At 35.5% G+C, this 16,338-nt stretch overlaps 1 protein-coding gene across 1 annotated transcript; it reads right to left on the bottom strand.

The window, feature by feature from the left end:
* Window positions 1-9,710: 9,710 nt before the first annotated feature.
* Window positions 9,711-15,715, bottom strand: LOC107875557 (protein POLLENLESS 3). Its single transcript, XM_016722313.2, has 5 exons — window positions 15,253-15,715; window positions 14,307-14,519; window positions 11,452-11,600; window positions 11,292-11,360; window positions 9,711-11,200 (listed from the first exon to the last, which is right to left on the bottom strand). Exons 1-5 carry the CDS (start codon window positions 15,439-15,441, stop codon window positions 9,982-9,984), a joined length of 1,839 nt encoding a protein of 612 aa, XP_016577799.1. The 5' UTR covers window positions 15,442-15,715; the 3' UTR covers window positions 9,711-9,981.
* Window positions 15,716-16,338: the final 623 nt, after the last annotated feature.

Below are 16,338 nucleotides of genomic sequence, written 5' to 3'. Positions count from 1 at the left end.
TAGGAATCAAAGGGGATGACTCGACTAAAAGGTACGTCTTATAGGAATCAAAGGGGATGACTCGACTAAAAGATACGTCTTTTAGGAATCAAGACTTAAGTTAGGAAGTGCATTACCTAAGAAGAAAAATTCGAATTATCCAATCAAGGAAGTGTCTTTCCTTTAGGAAGTGCATTACCTAAGAAGAAAAATTCGAATTATCAAATCAAGGAAGTGTCTTTCCTTATCAATGTTATTTGAATCATCAAAACAAGAAAGTGCGTCTCTTAGAGATCTTGAATTATGAGTTTTACCATGGTTTTGATTACCAAACCTGTGCAGCAACCTTGCCTCTTGCATTTGTTGAGGTGACAAATTACGGCCTTTGATGTTTAGGCTCTGAAATCCTTGATCTTAATGCAACATGTATTCCTATTACATACAAATAAAACTTGTGAGTTTAAAAACATGGTGGCTAGTTTGTGGCTTTGGCTTTTGAGGCAATTGCTCCTGCCCCCGTCACATTTAGCTTTGCTTCCAACCATTAGCATATGTCATTGACTTGCTGTATCATTGACTCAAACTCAGCTTATTAAGAGTGACTCTGAAACAAACATAGTATTTCTGCTTTGTCGGGTTTCTCAAATAAACCCTTTGAATCTTGGTATTTCCATGAGTTTCCCGACTTCTCTGTTGACAAAACTTCCTGCATGCCTTTTTTGGGCTCACAATCATGTCTCTTTCATGTGCTAGTTTTTGTCTTGCTTTGTGCAATTAAAGAAGCTGGTAGCCAGTTTTGAAATTTTTTCTCACTTGTTTTGACACGGACTTGACTCAAAGACAAGAAACAAAAAAAAGAATGACAATTTTTGTTTTGATAACTGACTTAAGAAAGATAAAATTAAAATAAAGAGAAGAAAGGAAAGACAATGAATGTCCCCTTTTAAAACAAAGAAACGAAAAATTCATCTAAAAATAACAGTCAACACTAATGATTATGCCATGCATTTTGGATTAAGCAGCTTGATCTTTTTATCCAAACTTTCTACCCATTGTTGTAGAGTTAATAGCCTTGAAACTGAGTTGCTTTCTTAGGTCAATTGCATTTAAGACCCCATTCGACTAGTGGCGCCTTGAAGGATTTTCGCCAACAAGCTTCCTTTATTTTCTCTCGGCTCACTATCGCCTTATGGTGCCCGTGAGGGTTTTCACCAATAAGACTCTCTCATTTTTATTTCTCTCTTGATTCCCTATGCTGAGGAAGACAAATAGTTCCCAAATACATCATCATATCCCTTGCATGCTCAACTTTAACATACTCAAAGATTGATCTGAAGGGCTTTCTTTGGTTGTAACTTGACTTTTGGATAAGGTTAGAAAGAAAGGATGGCATGGGGCCCAAACGACACTTAAAGTGGGATAGGACTTCCAACTTTTGGAATCGACTCAAACAATAAGGATTAACTCATGCCCCAGTTTTTTCTTACTGGGTGACTCTAAATTATTTATTTGGTTGGACCGAGCCCTTAGTAGGGCAGCCTACGTATCTCACCCCCCGAGAGGAGAATCAGGTCATGCGTAGTTCTGACAGCTTTTCTTTTCACTTAATTCTAAGTTTTTTTGTTTTTTTTCCTTTTGTTGACTCTTTTCTCTTTGGGACTTTTCTGACTTTATTTTTCTCGACGCTCTTCTTTTTCTCCTTTTGGACACATTTTTCTCTTTTTTTTTTGAAACTTTTCTGACTCTACTGTTTTGCTCGACACCTTTTCTTTTGAGCTTTGTTGACTCTATATGATTCCAAGAGAGGGATATGAAAGAAAATAGGACTAAAGCTCAAATGGGTAAACAAAGGATGACACGATGTTTGGATAGTAGAATGAAAGGCCTTCGTCATATCAATCCTTAAAAATGCAAGTACATATCATGCAATATGAAAACGAAAGATAAAGATCATTTGTGGCACTTTAACAACACTAACTTCAACTGAGCATGTATGTCACTTCTTTTTCTACACTTGTCAAACATACAACTCCATTTTTATTGTACATTCCTCATGTTGAAGGACTCATGACTTCGTGGAGTTGATTTTCTTCCTGTTCCTTTTGACATAGGATCACACATTCATTACTTGACCTAATTGAGATATGTCTTTCAATTGATGACCAAGTTATTCTCACGATTTTTAAAATAATAGCCTTAATTTTCAAAGAAGGTTTCAACTTGATCACCAAATGCCCCAGCACTCTATCTATTTCCTCAGATGCTCTCTTTTTCTAACTTTAAACCTCTGATTCAATGTTCATTCTTAAAATGGATGTTAAGATCTAGCTGTAAATTTCACTAGCATATCATATCACTAGAGTCAACATAAAATGTACTATTCAACATAAAATGTACTATGTAAAAAATAACACATTTAAAACACAAAGAAAAATGGGACACTCCATTTAATAAAAAATGAAAGATAGAAGGGTTTGAACATAAACGACAAAGGGACAAAACAAAATAGATCCCGAACTACAAGCCTGAAATAATTTGAAAAACAGTAAAGAAGACAAAACAAACTACCAGGCCTCTTCCTAGTAGGGAGATAGGTGAATTCTCAATTGCTCAACCTGACAACTTAGCCGCTGGTTTGCATATCAGCATGACTAAAGCTTCCCTCACTATCAATGTTCTGCACAATAATTGATCCATCATGAATTATCTTTTCAATTTCTCTTTTCAAATCTCTACAATCTTCAATACTATGACTCTGAGCCTCAGAATGATACGCACATCGTGTATTTAGGATCAAAATTTCTTGAACGCCGATTAAGGGTGTGCCCAAGAAGAGGAGTGATCATTCCTTCCTATATCAATCTCTAAAATAAACTGGCATATAACTCTTCAATTGGTGTGAAGCTATCTCTCGACTTCTGCCTCATTTCATTGTTTGGCTTGGATAGAAAATCTTGCTTAGAAGGGTTTTGGTATGTTTATGGAGTTAGAGGATGACTCTGGGGCATTGGGGTATGCCATTGTGGGTAAGATGAGGGTTGAACATGTGGTTGTGCATTATACACTGTATATGGATGTGGAGGAACAGAGTATAATGGATTTTGGGAGTGATTATGTGGAGCCTGGGCATAAACTTGAGCTTGAGCCTGAGATCGACGACGACGTGGTCTTCTTGACCTTTATTGCTATCCAACTATAATTGCAGATGCATCTTCCTCATTCTTTTTCTCCCCAACACTTCCTGAACCCTTTTGAATTACTTGAGTAGTCGCTTTTAATGTTGCAAAACTCATAATGCGACCAGTATTAATTTCCTCTTCTATCATCTCCCCCATTTTAAGGAACTCAATGAACGGCTTGCCTAATGCAGGTAACAAGTGTTGATAATATGTTTCGTCCTGCGATTGAATAAACACCTCCACTATTTTGCTTTCTTTCATCGGCGGTTTTACTCTAGCAGCTTGTTTGCACCATCTGATCACATACTCCCTGAAACACTCAGTATTCTTCTTTGTTATACTAGTTAGGGATTTTTCGTCAGGGATCAACTCTACATTGTATTAAAATTATTACACAAATTCGTTACCTAGGTCATCCCAACTAGTCTATTTGTCAATGTCTTGGTCAACAAACTATTTTGAAGCTAAACCTGAAAGACTCTCACCGAAATATGCCATGAGTAATTCTTTCTTCCCTCCAGTGCCCCTTAGCTGGTTGCAATAATGTCTCAAATGTGCTACAGGATCGCCATGTCCATCATACTTCTCAAACTTTGGCATTTTAAAACCAAGAGGAAAATGTACACCAGGAAACATGCATAGATCTTTATATGAGACACTTTTGTACCCCGCAAGTCCTTGCAAGTTTTTCATAGTCAGTTCCAAACTTCTCAAATTTTTGGCTATTTCCTCTTGTTCTTCTATCATAACAGGATTCTCAGTGTTAGGAGGAAATTCAGGCAGTTGAGAGCACTCGCAAGGATCAGTCGACTTAAATGTAGGCTCGAGAGCATAATGCTGATCACTAAAAATATTCAATGCAGTATCTCTTGTAGAGTAGGGAGGCACAACTTGTGGATGAACATCAAAAGTAGGAGGTGGGGGTAGCGCCGCAAAAGCATGAACAACAGCTGGAGCCGAGAGTATGTGGTAGTCTTGGATTGGGGAGTGAGGAAATGAACATTGGAAGTGGTTGTATATTGTTGCCCCAGAGTCGATCCTGATGCATGTTGTGGCATATCAACAAAAATGGGAAATTGTGCATGTGACACAGGAGGTAAGCTAGAAAGATATTCCAGATTATCAGTGGGAACTGGAGAAGGCGGCAACCTATTAGCCCAAGCTTGATGCATTTCTATTATTTGCCGCTTTAATTTCTGAATCTCTTCATTATCTCCTACATTCTCATTCCCCGAAATCCTTATCTGATTAGTGACAACTAACTCGGTATCCTTGTTGGCCATAACTTTCTCTGTGACTTGGAGCAATATGGAGGACCAGCCAAAATGCCACAAACCAACCACCTTAAACTAATTGGACAAGAGATAGCAAATGCGTTAAAGTTCAACAATTTTTCAAAACCTCTTTTCTTTTTTGAAAAAAAATCACCAAACCCTAGAAGGGCGCCTACGTATCTCACTCCCAAAAGAGGAGAATCAGGTGTGCGTAGTTTGTGAAGTTTTGCCAAAATGGCCAATTAAACTCTTTTTTATTTCTTGAAACAAAGTGTCAAAAAAATTGACAAAATCTTTTTGCATTTTTTTTAGGTTTAAATCTCTATACAAAATGAAACCTGTGATTACCAAAGAAAAATCTTTTTGAGTTTTCAATTTTTGAACTTCATGTGAAAATGAAACTTTAACCTATTAAAGAAAAATATTTTTGTAGTTTTCTTTTAAAGACGTATATGAAATGCCTACTCTAAATGGAGAGTGAAGAAATATTTTTGGATTTTTCAAATAAGATCCCCGAACCAACAATAGGCTGCCTACGTATCTCACTCCCGAAAGAGGAGAATCAGGGGTGCGTAGTTCGTCAGATTGAACAATTAACGATTAACTAATAAATTGACCCTAACTTAAGAGACACAACCAAAAACACACGAATAAAAACTTTTTGGATTTTCAACTAGACACTTCAACTAAGACTGACACCACCAATTATGAAGAAAAATCTTTTTGGTATTTTTGCTTTTGACAAATAAGTAGAAAAGGCAAACAAAACCCTTTTTTTTTCTTTTTCTTTTTGTTGAACTTACGGTACTTTGAGAAGATAAATGCAAAACGTAAAAAAAATCTTTTTGAGTTTTTGGATCGTGAAGAACAAAAGTCATAAAGAACTCTAAAATAAATTACGACACTCCTTTTGATTCATTCTTTTCGACTCACTTTTTCTAATTTTTTTTCTTTTTTTTTCTTTTTCTTTTTTTTTTGCCTACGCACCTTACTCCTAACAAATGTTTTTTTTTCAAATCAGTCCGTCGAATGACCACGTTACCCTTAAAGATGCAACAGTTAGAATGTAGGGATGCTTTAGAGGTGAGTCTCCTACAAAGGGTCATGTGGGTCCCGCTAGGTCTTAGTATGATGCACATAAGTATGACCTAAAGGCTGACCTACGTTGTGGTTTACTAACAAGGTTGTTCGGGGGAGCGTATGGTCGATAGTGGCTGATTTGCTTTCCACCTACTCCATAAAACCGACGGCTCCCCCCCTAAAATAAGGGTGACTCAACTAGAGGTCGTGTACAACACGTGTACTACGAACTTGTTGCAGAAAGAAGGCCTGGGGGTAGACACATGATGCCAGATATAAAAACGGTAACATATAGGATAAATACTGTACCCAAAGAGCACAAAAATGCACAACAGTGATAACAATAACACAAACAATAATCACAAACAAGGTTTATATACCCATAATGCCAAACAAAGCCGATACGACTCCAAAAATAAGACCGAATTCTGAAAAGATCCCCAGCAGAGTCGCCAGAGCTGTCACACCCGTTTTTCAACATCCAAAAGATTAATTTTTAAGTTTGAAAGGGTTTTATTATTAAGTGACAAAAAATGAAAATTCTATTCCGAAAAGAAATTTTTATAATTAAATTCAAAGTCGCCACTTGGCATAATCCGGTGTGACAAGTCACCTTTGGAAAATTCTTTTCGAAATGGTTTGACTCTTTAAAACTGGTTTGCAAACAGATATTCCGACTAAGGAATTCTATTGACCGAGGGGAAGGTGTTAGGCACCCCTCGATCCCGTGGTTTGACCACGGTCGCTTGGCGGAGCGTATAGGCTAATTTGACATTATGAATATATAAACCACACAAAACATGCAAAACAATCAATCAAGCAAACATGATAAAACAATCCAAAATTTAGTGTCCAGTCTAATTATACAGTCCAAAAATAAAAAATATGTAAAAATAAATCCTACTCTAAATAAATTCTAGACTAATGCTCTACCCGACGCCTTGGGCCTTCATCACGAACGTCCTCTGGGTACATGATACCTCGGGGCATTCTCCGGTGAATAAATATATACAGATACTTCGGGGCATTCCCCGGCCAAATTATACAATTGATTCAAAAGTGATAAAATCAAACCATTCAATCAAATTTCAAACATTCAATCAACCCACAATCTCTAGATTTTGCCTACCCGACCTACGTCTTGCCTATTCCAATCGGCGTATCTTGATACTACCAAATTCAATTAACATTTATTTCAAGTCAAAAAACTAATGAATCAAACTAATCAAAATTCACTAATTATATCAAGTTTTCAATTCTCGCCCCACTTATTCCATTTTTATACCAAATTCCAACGATTCAAGACAGTTATCTCAACAATCCAAAACCATCTATTCAACGAAATCGAACACCAAATTAATGTCACCAAAATTCAACCACACATTAGGCAAATCAAACACGTATAGTAAAGTAAAATTAGAAGAGATAGAGTTGGACCTTAAATGGACTTTTATTTGTTGGATTGTGTGATTAGAAAATGGAGCCAGATTTGAAATGTTCCGATTGAACCTCAAACGACAACCCCCAACTCGATATCCACTTCGAACTCGTAGTCCGATTGAAAACCCAATTTCTGAACAGAAATGAAGAAGAAATATTGAACCAAACGGGGTCAGTCTTGTAAAGAAACGAGAGGTACCGGTACTGAATTCCAAAGGAGCCAACCCATACAGAAATCCCTAGAACCAACGCTAGTTTCGATGTTTTTGGGGGGCTTAAACAAATTCAATTGACAAACGAAAACCAATTCCGGTGACCCCCTAACACATCTCGACCGAATTCACCCCAAAAAATCAGAGAAAAATAATGAGTTTTGGGCAATTTTGTGATGGGAACGATCAGACGATGAAAGAGAAACCAGTTCCGGTGAGCTCGAGGCCAAATCCGGCGAGCTTAGACTGAGCAACGACGAACACGGGTCACTTCAAGTGAGATTTCGCTAGAGAATATCCAGAAACAGACCAAACCTTGTTCAAACTCTCTTCATCCTCTCAATTTACCCTTAGTGTACTCTACTCTCTCTCTTCGACACCCTCTCTTGATCTACTCTCTTCTCGCCATCTCACTGTGTTGTTATTCTTTGTGGTCTGTATGTGTAGTGTGTGCATTAATGGTGGTTTCTCGTGAGTGAGATCTGCTATGGTGAGGATGAGGGATCGTATATGAGTGGAGTATAGTGAATGGAAAATATTAGTGAGGGTGTCTGTGAGTAGATGTTGGAGAAGAAGGTGAATTCTTCTTCTTTTTTTCGTGTGCTGTGAGTGTGAGTCTTCAGTGAAGTATGTAATTGAGTATATGGTAGTTGTGGGTGGGTATTCTAGTAAGAGTAAAAGAATGAAAAAATGGAGCCATCAAAGAGTGTGTGAGCTGTTGGAATGGTGAGGAAGTTGTCCGTTAATGGTGAGGTTAATGGTGTATTGTGTGTTGGTTGTTGTGTGGCTAAGTATATCTATGGAATGGAAATGGAAGAATTATTTTCTTTTCGATGTTCTGTGTATAAGTGTGTATATATCCCCTAAAATGGAGTGTGTGCATTTATATATTGATGATGATGGAATGGAAAAATGAAGAGTGTCCCATTTGTGATATGTGCATATGTATATATCTTTTCTTTACCTTGGATTCCCAATTGTGGTCCCTCCTAGTTATTGTTGTTGTTTCTTGGAAGTTTCCTCCATGTATATTTTCCTTTGTGGCCAAGAAAAGAAGAGGAGGGGGGGGGGGGGGGGCCGTGGGGATAGGGGGGGGGGGGGGGGGGGGGGGGGGGTGGTTTTTTTTTTTCATTGAAAGGGTTGTTAGGATGTTAAAAAAAATAAAAGTCTGTTAGGGATTTTGCTGAGAGTTTTTTTTTTTTTGTATTTTTGTGGGATGTAATTACATGGGTGAGGGTATACGGTAGGATAAGATAAAAATGGGTAAAAAGTGCTATCGGAAAGGGACAAAAATTACGTGTCTATAAGGAGTTGTGTATTTGGCAAATCACAGTGAACTAGGTTAAGTGAATAAGATAGAACCTTTGTTGGTTAAGGGACTTTAAATTAATATTTTGTTGGGACCTTATCTTCCCAATTCACGATTTAACTCTAGTAAGGCTTAATGGTGTTCTTTTAGTATTTATTACTTCTAAGTCACTTGTTTAGTTTAAAAAGTAGTTTGAAATAGACATCATGATATTATATAAAGGTTAGTCTTTAGTTTATGGTTTACTGGAATGTGGAAGTAGATATTAAAAATCACATAATAATACTTGCATGGTCGTTGGAGTCCCACATATGATTTATTTTGTTATATTTTAGATCACTGCTTTATTTTTTTTATTTTTATTTATTTATTTATTTTATTTATTATTATTATTATTATTATAATTAATAAAACACAATAAATTATTAGTTATGTTAATTTATCATTTAAATAAATATTATTTTAGTTTACTGTTTAAAAAGAAATGTTGTTAAGATTATTTAATGTACTATTGTATATATAATTTTGATTATTTAAATGAAGTTTATGTTTAATTTAACTCATATTTTATTTTTGCTGTTTAAAGTTTAGATGATAAAGCTTTATCTATCTATCTATCTATCTATCTATCTATCTATATATATATATATATATTATTTATTTTTTTAATAAAATTTAATAATTACTTATTGAATTAATTATTTGCTATAATTGAATATTGCTTTAGTTTATTGTCAAGTTTAAATAGTATTTCGAAATGATAAATAGTATGAGTTTACAAAATTAAACCAAAGTTTTAACGTTAAATAAATTTTAGACACGTTTAAAATATTCGTCTCAATTAAGAATGCGGCATACGCATGTTCTTGAGACATTTAAAATTTCAAGAATGTAATAATACATCTTGATAAATATGTTTTTTTTTTTTATATAAAATTAAAGTTTCATCGATTTATTTAATATAAGATAATAGTCGAATATTTTCAGTATAATAAAAAATGAGCGAACCTAGGCCTTCACATAATTTAATAAAATAGTTTTAGTCAAGATAAGTCAATAAAAGCGACCGTGCTAGAAGCAAGGGACTCGAGGGGTGCCTCACACCTTCCCTTCGGTCAACAGAATTCCTTACCTGTCTTCTATTTTCACAGACCAAAATAAAGAGTCATTTCCTTTTAACTAGGGATTTAAAAGGGTGACTTGAAACACCATAACTCAATTCCAAGTGGCGACTCTATAAATTAAAATAATTTTTATTCAATATCATCACTTTAATTGGAAAAACCCTTCGAGTTCGATCCTCGGGCGAAAAAGGGTGTGACATATAGAAGGAAAAAATTTATACAAATACCAAAACACGTTACACAAGGCTAGCGTGATACGTCTAGCAGTCATCAAAACAATCATCATAAGATCGGCCAAGAAACTTACGGTTTAGGACTAGCATTCACCAAAATAACAGCATCCATTTACAGTATTGACTATTTATTTCTGTACATGATAATAGTTCAAGGTTTAGGACTTTCAGGAGTTATATCTCTGAATACTTGCAATCTGTTCCTGCGCATCAACTTGACTGGAGTTTGATCAGCAATGTCTCCTATCGGTGGTGGCAAGGAGTTCAAGCTTCCAAACTCAAGCTCTTTCCCCAGAAATTTATATGAACAATTTTCTTTTCTGTCATTCTGATCAAAGCAAAAGGAACACCTCACTTCTCGTCCAGGTTGTGTATGATATCCTTCACTCAGACACAATGTTGTATCAATGCTTTGGCTAAGATTAATAATATTGGAATCAACATTCTCATCGCCATCGGAGTATCTGCCTGGCGTTTCATGAAATTGCAAACCTAGCTCATCCTCTTCCACCATATCTGCCCAACTCTTCTTGCTTTTACTTGCAGCCAAGTCTAAAGGTTTCAAGTTTGCACTCCCCCCCAAGTGTTCATTGGTAAACGTCACCATGTCTCTCAAACTGGGACTCCGACAATCTTTACCCCCATCTTCAGAAAATTTTCTTGCACTGATATTATTATCAGCCAATGATTCTGTGGGAGGATTAGACAACTCTAGGGAAATTTTATCTGATCCATCATTTCCGGAAGTGTTGTTTTTCCATTTGCAGTGAAGTGGCTGCATATCACCACATTCACTTTCCACGTTAGCGTCATTTTCCCATGACCTAGAGAACACTTGTCCACGTACAAAGGACGCTCTTTTGCTCATCTCATCGGCAGAAGTGAGCTTGTTGAAATTATGGTCCACAACTGACTGCACATTCTCATTATTTGCTGTTTGCTCAAATAGCAATCTTCGACTACAGGGACTAACAGAGTCCTTAGTGTTCCACTTGTCGTCATTGAGTGAACATGAAAATCTTCTTGGTTGTGTAAAGAAGTGCTTTGAAGGTCCAGAAGCAGAAAATGGAGGTAAATGTGTCCTCTCATGTCTCCTGCGATCATGTCCATCTGATGTGGAAGATCCTATCCTCACCTCTTGTGTCTCTTCCTCCTGTTCCTTAGTGTTCCGAGCACCATGAGATTCTAACTCAGCTAGCATTTGAGTGGCACGCTCGAAGGATTTGGTGCATGATTCATCCATCTGCCGTCTATCAGAAGCTTTTATGCTTTGAAGCAGAAATCTAGCTTCTGTAATCTTGTTCATGTGCATCAAACAGATTGCTAGATTGCTTTGCTTGTTCTTATCTGATTCGAGTGAGAGTGCTTTTCTGCATTAAAATAATTTCCACATGTGAGCAAGTTTTCTCCAAATAAGCAACACCTCCAAGTGCTCAGTTTGTTTTGGTTGGTGATTATTACCTATAGTACTCCTCCGCCAATTTAAAGTTCTTCAGTTGCATGTGTGACCATGCCAAGTTCCCCAACAATCTGCAGTTATTTTGAAAATTACAAGAATTTGTTGACGTTAGACATGTAAGAAATAACGCTGAATTTGAAGATAAATAATGGCAGATACAACCTCGAGTACTCCTTTTCAATTGTGATTTGAACCTTTTTTCCCTGAGATCTAGCAATCTTAGTTTTCTTCCCCCCAAACGCTATGCCTTCTTCAACGTTCTTCAATTTCAGTTCAAGCAACTCAATCTCTTCGTCGAGCCTGCCAGATCTCTGCATAAATATAAATATAAGGAAAATAGTCACGAGATAAAGAAACAAGAGTACTCTAGATCTTCACACCATCATTAGAGCAGCATCTTCATATTGTAGAAAACATAGGTTTCTAGAGTTTCATTACAACTCCAATTCATAGATATCTGTTATGATAAGTAGATGGACAGATCAGAACCAAGCAAAACTTCAAAACCACTACATAAGTGGTGTAAATTCAGCATTTCTTTTGGGTAACCTGTTCATATTTTCTAAGACAAAACTGTTTCTATTGATACAGTTTCCTTCACCCTTATGGTCATTTTCCTGTATTTTTTATAATTTTAGTACTATCTAAATATATCGTGGATTCTTTATTTTAATTTGATATTTGGTAGAAATATAATTTAGTACCCTTTTAGAATATTTTTGATATTTGTAAAATTCTTTTAAGTGATGATATATTCATATAACTTTATAATGAACTTTTATGATTTATTAATATTTTAAGCGAAGATAGTAAATTTAGAAATGTTAAAATATTATTATTATATAATAGAGGTTTTGTTAGAAATAATTTCCTATTAATTATGGTATATTCAAAATATTATAATTATTTTACCATGAATTATGTACGCAATGTAAAAAAATTAATTTAACCGTACACGTGGGATGAAGTGTGGACAACAACATTTTGTAGTTGCAACCGCCATTTGGAAAGGGTTTTTTTTATCTTCCTTTATTTATACATATATTGATATATATATATAGACACATGCATAATTGATAGTAGGATTATTCAATAAATATTTTTTTTTTCTTTTAACAAAAGGCAACCAAGGTGCCATGTACTGCACGTTTCAAGATTTGTGCGAAAATATTTTTGCACAATTTGAGCACTTAAATTATTAGTTGATTATTCAAATTAAGGTTCTAGCGGGATATTATTCGAAAGCTTTGCGGACAGATATTATAGTTTTGGCGTTCAGGTAGACTAGGTTTATCCTACTTTTAGATTGAGCTTATATACCGAAATTGTGAACTATTATGCTAGTTTTGAATAAATTCTTGTAGATGCATATTATTTGATTTATATAAACTGTCTTATTTATCTGGATTAGGGCCTCGTTCTAGTAAATATTGAAATATTATCTTTTAACATAATATAGCATTTATTACTTTAAAACGTGAAGCTAAAATGCAAAAATCTTAAATTTATCCCTTTTAATTAAGATTAATGAATGATTATTTAGACATTTATATTGTTATGATATGGATTTTAATATTATCGGTGGATTATGATTACTATGAGTTCCGGTTCGAGTCCGGCAATTGACTATTATAATTACTATGAGTTCCGATTTGAGTCCGGCAATTGACTATTATTGTTACTATTAGCTCCGGTTCGAGTCCGGTATCTGATTATAGTTGGGGTTACTCTGAGTTCCGGTTCGAGTTCAGCATCTGATTATTTATGTTTGCTTTCACCACTTGTGTTTCCCCGATTGGGTTAATTGTCTTCTTCAGTGTGCCTAACGGAATTATGGGGGCTCAATTAGGTTATGTTTGATTTATTTGTTATTATTGCATCATTTTTTTTCTGTATTGCACAAGTTTATTCCTTTACAGCCATTGCATAGCTTGGTAGTTGTTTACCTTTCCATCCCTACTTACTAATGACTCAGATTATGCCCTCGCATTGTAGTTATACCTTTTCTGTATTAAGCTCAGTCGGCCGATGATGTCTACTGAGTATCCGTGGTTTTTGGTACTCATACTACACTTCTGCATCTTTTTCCTGATGCAGATCCAGGTACTAGCAATCGGTGTTGACGTGATTCCTACCTTTCAGTGCTGGTTTAGAGCGGGGTGAGCTTACTGTCGTTCGAGGCTGACCCTCCTCTATCTACACTAGTTAGTCTTTTTCACTCGAGACTACTTGTGTATATTTTAGATTTTTGTCTAGTACTCTAGATACCTGTTAGTAGTGGCTCTAGTACTGACCTTATTAGGTCTTGGGAGGGATTCATTTGTATAGTTGACCCTTTTTCCTCCTCTCGTTTTGATATAATACATATGCTTTCTTCTTAATTTTCACTTATTATTTTGATTGTTATTATCATACTCGATCTTTTATTTTGTCCATGCCTATTAGCCCGTTATCTATCATTCTGGGCTATGAATTGGCTTGCCTACTGGTGGGATAAAGTAGGCGCCATCAAGACTTAAGAAATCGGGTCGTGACATTCCCTCCTTTATTTTCCTCTTTTCATATATTTAGTTCCACAAAATTTTAGAGTATGTATACAAATATTGATTCTTGGTAAGTGTATAAAGAGATGCCATTACCTCTATTCCTATCAATGACTTTTTGCAGTGACTAATATCTAATTTGCTTTTGTACAAATCAGAAAAAATGTGTAGTTTGAAGTCGGATGGATTATAAGCCTTCAACGCGAAGAAAGATAACTACTATTCTTTAGAGTAACAGTCACAGAACACTATGTTAGCCTATGTGTACTACTAGGAAATGGTCAGGCAAAATGTTGGTCGAATTGGCCAACATTAGGCCTTAAACAGGAGGACGGATAACTACTATTCTTTACAATAACCAGTCACAACTATATATATGATCTAGCAAAAGGTGTAGGCAGAGATTACCAAGATATATATGTCATTAAGCAACATTCAGATACAAAACATTCTTGGAAGATGATAAGATATTACCTTGTAGAGTTCAATCAAGATGTTGTCAATGGACTCCTGAGACTCGGGAGGACAGAGATTTCGAAATGACTTTATTGCTTCGATTGCCTCGTCTGAACGATCCAACTGTTTCATTACAACTGCCATATCTTTCAGGGCACTATCAACTCTATCACCGGAATTAATTGCTGCCCAGAAAAGAGAAACTGCCTTGCTTGGATCCTTATCAATTAACTGCCATTTATGGATTAGTAGCAACTTATCAAAACACATTTCTATTGTCAAGAAGGTGAGACTACCACCAAAATTAAGATCTTTTCTAGTTAAGCATTTAATCCAATTGAGGCATTCCAGAGTAAATAAATTCAAAAACAAATTTGCTATTAAAACCCCACAAAAATATTATGTGAAATCCAATATACAACAAAAGGCACCATATCTAGTGTAATTCCACAAGTGGGTTCTTGGGAGGGTAGCGTGTAGACGCTCGACTCAAGAAAAAAGCATAATAAGGCAGTTCAAGAAAAGGAGGAAGCCCTAATAAACTACTAAAACATGCCAAAGCATTCTTGAAGGGACAGTAACTACAACCAAATAGGGCAATAATCAAAGTGCAACAAACAACTAATCGAATAAAAAAACTACAAGAGTACTACTACCACTACACAAAATAAGCTACACAACTCTCAACTAATTTCTGATCTAAGGTGAATTCCAGTATATCTCAGAAAAAGGGCATCTGCACAATTGCCCATCAAATCTTCGTTTTAAAGATTCAATAATCTTCCATAATGTGATCCTATAACCACAACCAATAGTACTACTAGCATTTTACCAAACAAATTACTAATCTAAAACCCGAAGAACAAACAACAAGAATTCGACGATAAATCAAAACTCACAACAAGAAATCATCATTAAGAACCAATAAAAGAAAGGAAAAAAAAAAAAAAAAAAAGGCACTAACTTGAACATGCTTAGCCCTGACATAAGGAGAATCACCAGCAGGAACTTTATGAATGACATGAAAAAGATCAGCTTTAGCACTCTGTGCATAACTTGGCCACCTCTGATTCTTCTCCAACACCGGCGATCCCCATTTCGGCGGTGGGGTCAAGAAACCCCTCGCTGGAGACATATCCTTATTCCCCCACATTGTAATTCTTACGATAAACCCACAAAACACTTTATTCAAAATCCCAAGAAACTGCAAAATACTTTATTCAAAATTTGAATTTCACAATTCTTGGAAATGAACTTAAAGATACTTTATTCAAAATAGTTAGTAATATTATGGATCAGTTACTATTTTTTTTGTTACTGAAAATTTGACACTTTGATCAACCAAGAAAGTGGTATTAATATTTGGAAAAAAGAAGGCTTACTTTCTCTCGCCGGAGAGAGAGAGAGTAGCGAAAAGGGGTTCAATGGAGGAAACTAGCCGTTAAATATAAGGTATCCGTTAATACAAAAGACGCTTGCAAATGCAATTGAGTTGGCATGTGCAAGTCACGTGACCACCCAAATTAACCATATGGTGGAAAATTGAGGGATCATTTTCACTTTAATCCTCTAATTTGGTTTTAATGATAAAGCTCACCTCTAAGTTTGGTATAATACTTGGGGATCCTTCAAACTTGGTATTATTTATTTGGTGTAGACGTGAAACTATTTTTTATTCTAGTTATCTTTAAATTTGATATTTAATAGACTTACGCGATCACTTATAGGTGAAAGTTATTTTTCTTATAACTATCTTAATATAAATTTCATATTATTACTTCAACAAATCAAAGACGAACTCAGAATTTGAAGAACGTCTGAGCAACATTTTTAACATAAATATCAATGAAACTTTCAATAACAACTGAGAAATAAGTCGTCAAATTTCTTTGAGCCTATCAAAAAAATGAAATTGTCATTCAAAATTAAGAGCAGGGGCCATATGTTTTAAAGAAAATCTGAATAAATGCAAAGAAAAAAAAAAAGAGAAAAGACATTTTTTCCCCCTGAACTTGTTCTCCCAACTCACTTTAGCACTTAAACTTAACTT

Source organism: Capsicum annuum, chromosome 6, assembly GCF_002878395.1.
Source record: "Capsicum annuum cultivar UCD-10X-F1 chromosome 6, UCD10Xv1.1, whole genome shotgun sequence".
NCBI classification, from domain to species: domain Eukaryota; kingdom Viridiplantae; phylum Streptophyta; class Magnoliopsida; order Solanales; family Solanaceae; genus Capsicum; species Capsicum annuum.
Note: the sequence above shows the minus strand (reverse complement) of the source record. Positions and strands in the feature narration are given on the sequence as shown.